This window comes from Gavialis gangeticus, unplaced genomic scaffold, assembly GCF_001723915.1.
Source record: "Gavialis gangeticus isolate Ggan-Ray unplaced genomic scaffold, GavGan_comp1, whole genome shotgun sequence".
NCBI classification, from domain to species: domain Eukaryota; kingdom Metazoa; phylum Chordata; order Crocodylia; family Gavialidae; genus Gavialis; species Gavialis gangeticus.
In genome coordinates this window covers 15,963,749-15,970,160 of record NW_017728995.1, presented here as the reverse complement: position 1 = coordinate 15,970,160, position 6,412 = coordinate 15,963,749, and the positions used below count along the sequence as shown (strand labels likewise).

Here is a 6,412-nt window from a genome sequence, read left to right as displayed (position 1 = left end):
GTCAGCTGCCGGCCGCAGCTGCACATAGACGCAGCTAACGAGCCGCACGGGCTCTCCCTCCATCGTGGCATCTCTCTTGTCCTGCCTTCCAAGTAAGTTTTCCCGGCTTCCTCGGGCCCCAGGACACTGTACTACAGAGCAGCAAATATGATCAAGTAGTCGTACTTGCTTATGAAGAATCACTCTGACCAGAGATTCACTGTAAAAGAGTTCAGAATACAATGTCTAGAATATGCTGGCATTGCTAGCAGAGCTCCTAGGGTTTAAGCACTGTCAGTGAGAACTTGGTTTACATGGGACAAGCAGAAAACTTCTTGCAGGTTTGTTGTGGTGGTTTATTAACCATAAATTAATTCACTTCCTGGGTGCACTTCATGGATTAGAATTCGCAGGATTTAAAACAATGGTTTTACTTGTATGTCTAAATACACTACTGAATTGGGACCAAAAGAGCTAAAGAACTCGACTTGCTAAGTCTTCCTTCAGAAAAACAACCAAGAATCCCATCTAGAGACGTTTTAATTTATGTGATATGGTACTTAAGGGCTATCTAATAAAATGAGACACAGTTTTAAAGGTTTCCAGACTTGTGATGCTACAGATAATGAAGAAGGATACAGACTGAGATTTAAAATTTCATATCAAGGTTATGGCTGTAATCCTGTTACAAATAAATGACAGACACTAAATGCTGCTCTCTGTTTATATCAGCAGAAATAGCTCACAAGACTTTGCACTTGTAAACCGAAAACAGAACCAACTCTTATTGATCCTTCTCAGTTAGAAATCCTTGTACTGAGGGAAAGGTCTCCTTACAAGGGGCTTTCCCTGACTTGTATTGGGGGTGAAGTAGGAGGAAGGGTAGGGAAGAAAGGGATTACCTCCAGTTTAGGGGGCTGGGGCTTGTTTAACCTGAGGAAGTTGCATCTGTTTAACTCTGTTTAAACAGGCTGCTAAGTGAAATTGATACAGGCTTACTGCAGTGTACCTCAAGGTTATCAAGTTAGTAAAGCTTGGTGATAAGCTATTTTTAAACAGCTTTTTGCTACACTAGACTAAGTAAAAATCCAGTGCTACTTTTTATGGAGAGGAAACCCAGGGCCAATTTGGAGAACTTTTTACTTCAAGAAGGAAAAGGGCAGGTTTGACATCTTCATTGACCAAGACCAGAGAAAGGAGTTACTAGCAGAAGGGGAGGCAATCACATGAATGAAGGAAGTGGTACGCGGGTTACAAGGGTGGAACAGTTGGTTGCTTGTTTGGAAAGCTTGGCCAGAAGCCACAAGGAGGAAGGAGGTGAAGTGATCTCTCCGTCTTTTTCCTGCTATTTTAGGAGTTCAGCGTTCAGACTCACTACAGATATAGCGAGGATTGAGGAGGAAGCTATTACTATTATTTTGTTTGAACCATGTATCAAGGCTGAGACTTGGAACTCCGCAAGCCCCCAGTGGGATTGCTGTAACCAGAACTTGGTGCTGCACTATGGCTACACGACTGTAATACAGTAGTTTTATTTTTGGATGAGGGGGCACACCTGGTATAAAAAAGTAGGTTGGGTACATGTTGGCTGGTGGTGAGAAGGGCTGTATGAAAACTGTACTTTGAATTCAGATAGCTGCTTGGAAAGCAGAGAAATTGTGGGATACATTTAAAAGAACCCACAAATGTGCAAACCTGTGAATTTGTGCTCCGTTAGGTCCAGGAAGACTTAACCGAAGAAAAGAAAAGGGAACTGGAACACAATGGTGAAGAGCCATATGGTGAAAATGATGAAAATGTAGGTACTGGGTAAACCCACAAACACAATAAAACAGGAGGTTTTGATACCTACTGGAAAGCTGCAATCCTAGCATGGTGGGGAAGACAATATCCTAATAGTGTAGCTCTCAGTCATGAGTTTCAAACTTTCAAACACATCAAGCAAACCAGTGGATGAGGTTTGAGAGCAGCTAGATGGGGATGCAGTTGTGTTGCTAGGTTTGAAGCAAAGTAAGATTAGCTTCTAAAAGGGCATGAGTCTTTTTTTGGGGGGGAGGGGAGGAGGTTGTTCTCGTTCCAGCTACAGCCCCCTCAGAAGGCCTAGTATTTAGCTGGACTGGCATATAGGGACTCTGGGTTATGACATTTCATCCTCCAGAGCGTTAGAATATTAAGTCCCCTTTGTCCTCCCTTTCTCAGGGTAGAAGTTCTGTCCTGCACCAGAATGTCACCTGAACCCAGCCACGGGTGTTGGGATTTACCGTGGAGTGACTTTTTAAAAATTATTAAACCTATTTTATTGAATTGTCTTTATTTTCTCTTTTCAGGCTGATGAAAAAACCAATGATGGTGCAGATCAAGAACCAGAAGTGCAAGATGAGAACCACCAAAAAGAAGGCCATGAAGTAAATTATGAGGAAGAGGAGGAGGAAGAAGGTGGTGCTATTGTAGCAAAAGCCCGCAGACGAGGGGAGATGTAATCCTTCACTGAAAACAAGATTCCCTCTTGAATTGAACTTTTTTTTTAGAGTATTTAATTACAGAAATTTAAAGTTTTGCCTTTTATGCTTTTTACTTTTTTTATTAGATGCTCTCATACATTTATATGAATACACTATTTTGATATTCTAGATTAGCATTTTTTGTACTAAAGCTATACACAAAGAACAAATACAATAGGATAGATCTCATTTTTCATAAACCTGGAGATGTTTAAAAAAACAATTTTGCTATAAAATGTAAATTTTCATATTGTCCAAATGTTGCAACTTCAGGATGCATTGTAACATAAGAGAGACATCTAGTGCCTGAAACTGCTCAGCCTGAGTCACTGAAATTTTGCCTTTAACTACAATACTTGCCAGGCAAGGGCTAGCCGAATTATGTACCCAAGTCGCAGTCCTGCAGTGATTTATAGGGTTTTAACTTTAAGCGCTCAAGTAGTTTCTTTAGAGATTACTTGCATACCTAAAGGTAATCACCAGTACAAGCGTTTGCAGGAACAGGCCTTACTTTTGTAGACACGTTACAATTTAAAACATGCAAGCTGCAAAAGCTTTAGAAATAGAGCCAGGTTAACAACTGTTAATCTTAACAGTTGCTTATATACTGTTGTATTAAACGATGTTATACTGCTCATAACTAGGTGCTTCAGTTGCAATCTGCTTCAGCAGATAATGAGAAAGATAGCTTACTGGTAAATGTAAATTATCAGTACAGGACATAGAAAACTCCTCACACAATTGGCATGCAATGAAAAGTCCAATCATTTCAACTCCTATTTAACACTACATTCTGTACAGGAACACTGAAGGTTTACAAGAGGAGGAGTTTGGTGTACAAAATACTTTATATAAAAAAATATTAACGATCACTTGTTGAATAAGCTTATGGAATTTAAATGAGTGAATTTGACTGGTGCAGGGCATCATCTCTGAGTTTAACTTCCAGATTTTTGGAGGTATTTCTGTATTCATTGTTGTACTTGATGGTGAAAAAGTAAACCAGAGACAAACTTTCTTGTAAGCACGCACTGCAACATCTCTTGTTTCCCTCTTAGCACTGCATGTCAAAATGCTAACCATACTAGCCTTTGGTAGGCTGGTAATAAGGATGCCAAGTTCTATAATGAACATAATCAAGATGCATGAAAATATGCAGTAATGTGATACACCTTGGCTATTTAATTTACTTTAAAGAAGTTAGGCCAAAGGACAATATATAATCATCCATGGTACTCTTGAATTAATGCTGGAGAATGGGGATCTGGATTTCCTGGGAGAATTCCATTGCTGGAGGTGAGGCATACCATAGCTGCCCATGAAGGTGTTAATATATTGTAGAGTTCCCTTTCCCACTTAATTTTTTTTAAATGATACATATTTTTTTTTAGTTTAACTTTTTGATATGAATGTAATTTAATTCATTTTCTACTAACTCTGTTATACTTTGTTTTATAGTTCATCTTAATTTTTCCTGATTATTATTATTATTATTTTTTCAAAGCATCTTCATGCTGCTTCCATTTGATAGGAATATTTTTTGTCAGCATGCATTTTGGGTTTTCTAGTTACCATAAATCAAATTTACCTTATGTATAAAAGAAGAAAAAGTTTACATAATACTGTAAAATGTATAATATGTACATAATCTTCAGAATACAATTATTTTGGTAAATTGGTCTGTATTTTTAATGTCACTGTTGCAGTATTTAATTATTTGAGGCATAATAAAAACTTGACTGCAGTCAATAAAGCTAGGACGTGGGGTACCAATCTGTTGTGGAGTGACCAATCTCTTGCTCTCCTAAGTGTCCATTCATGTTTTACTTGAAGCTGGTAGAGAGAGAGGACTGCAGCCAGGAGGGGAGTCGTGAGCTTGGGCAAAAGGAGACAACTTGGAAACCACTGATCTAAAAAGCTCTCGTCTGGTCGGTGAAATTGACGTTCTCTTACTGAACTGAAGTCAAGCTTCAGAAGCCACCGTTTTGGTGTCTCAGTTTCTCGGGCAAACCTGCCATACGCTGCCTCTGTGCCCCAGCCTCTGGGAGCTGTTTCTAGACCTTGAGGCTCATTGCCCCAGTTGTGGGGAGGGAGGGCAAGGGGATCAGAAGCTCTGGTCAGAGGCAGGGTTTTCAATCTTCTCAGGTTCCCCAGTGCAGCATCAAGAACTGAACTCTGACTAGCGATGAAGCTCCCAAGGTTTTCAGACCCCTGCCCCAGTCCAGAAACTGGAAACTGTCATGGCAGCTGACCCTCAAATGGTGACGAATTGCCCTGCCTTGAAGTCCCAAAAAGTTAATCAAACCCAAGATCTTTGTGCGCACAACCTCTTGGGCTCCAATAAATTTTCTGAGAGAACTTGTTTGTTAAATGAAAGTCACCCAGTGTAGTGGCGTACAGTAATGAGGCAGCATAAACGGTAGGAAACTGTTCAAACTGAACTTCGATCACCTAAGCAGAGCTTAAGGCCTGTGCTCATTTTTTCACACCATAAATTTCACTATTGTTAAGTATTGTCCTGCATACAGTAAATAGTCCAGTCAGTCAATCATTTAGTACTTTACTGAGCCATAGTTTTGTTTTAAGAACTCTATCCTGTAAGATGAGTTTATTTTAAAAAATCTGATGCCAAGGGATGGCCCTAGAAGTATAATTTGATGCCAGTATTTAGATACAACTATACTTCTAGGGCCATCCTTTGGCATCAGATTTTTGAAAATTAATTTGTCCTACAGGACGGAGTTCTTAAAATGAACAAACTTCAGGAGCTAGGAACCAGAGTAGATAATCAGTTAAACACGAGTTTCTACCGTGGCCAGAAAACCTAATATAGTGGTTTTCAAACCGTGCCTGTGGGACCCTGAGATTACACAAAAGGACAGGGGTTAATGATGGAGTAGGCTGTGAAGTGGTGTGCTGCCAGCGCCAAGCTGGGTCACCTGACTTTGCATGAGTTCACATGGCCCGTGGAGCCGGCGGTAGGGGGTCCATGGCATAAGGAGTGATACAAAAGGGTTCTGAAACTGAGAAGTTTGGAAATCACTGACCTAGCACGATCTTTGAATTTAAGAACGAGACTTGAGTAATAGTAGGATGGCTATACTACTACCTCTGACCTTGCCACTGCTGGAGTATTGCATCTAGTTGTGCTGCCCACGCTTCAACTAAGATATTATGTAACTGAATCTTTTCCAGTCTCAAGTATGATCAAACTATTGGAAAGCCTGCCTCATGGTAAGAAGCCGAAGTGGCTCTACTTGCGAAAAATGCTTTGCTCGCAGTCTGTAAGTAGGTACAAAGAAAACAGAAAATTAATAGAAGGGTCTTCAATTGATCAAATATACGTATAACCAACTGGCAATGGCTGGGAGTTGAAGCCAAGTACGTTGTGAGTAGAACGCCATTTTTTAAATAGCAAGATAATCACTGAAACAATTTATCATAGATCATTTATCACAGGTTCTCCAGCCACTGGAATATTTTAGGAGATACGTTCCAGCTTGGCCGTGCATATTGGGCTTGAAGCAGGAAGTAATTTAAAGAAGTCTGATTGCATGTATAATGCAAGATAAGGGTATTTCACTCCTTAAAAATCCATGAAATGAACAAAACTCAATGGTGCTCAGGCTGCAAGGCAGGAAATCCTGCAGAATTGAGAGAATAATAAGGCTTCAGGACTAAGTCTTACTAAAATGGCTGTTCCTTGGCACATTTGCTTTCAGTAGTTCCAGTTTCTTCCTTTGCTGTGAAGGACGTTTTTTACCCATGAAAGAGACAGTAACTGCATTTGCAGTCTGAGGCTATTGCCAGCTGCCATGGAGTTACTCTGTAGTTAAAAGCTACTCATAATTTTATATTTGATGGGGGCTGTGCAGATATACACAAAGCAAAGCTACATTTTAATTTGGCATTTAATTCAATATGAGATTAGG

At 40.0% G+C, this 6,412-nt stretch overlaps 1 protein-coding gene across 2 annotated transcripts in view; it reads left to right on the top strand.

Moving 5' to 3' along the window:
• The window catches only part of GOLIM4 (golgi integral membrane protein 4), a 57,763-nt gene extending 53,510 nt beyond the window's left edge, over positions 1-4,253 (top strand). For both annotated transcript variants that reach the window (XM_019503251.1, XM_019503250.1), the window contains 2 exons: positions 1,697-1,777; positions 2,307-4,253. In XM_019503251.1, the coding sequence (XP_019358796.1) occupies positions 1,697-1,777; positions 2,307-2,459 (234 nt within the window). In that variant the 3' untranslated portion in view covers positions 2,460-4,253. The remainder of the gene's footprint in view (positions 1-1,696; positions 1,778-2,306) is intronic.
• Positions 4,254-6,412: the final 2,159 nt, after the last annotated feature.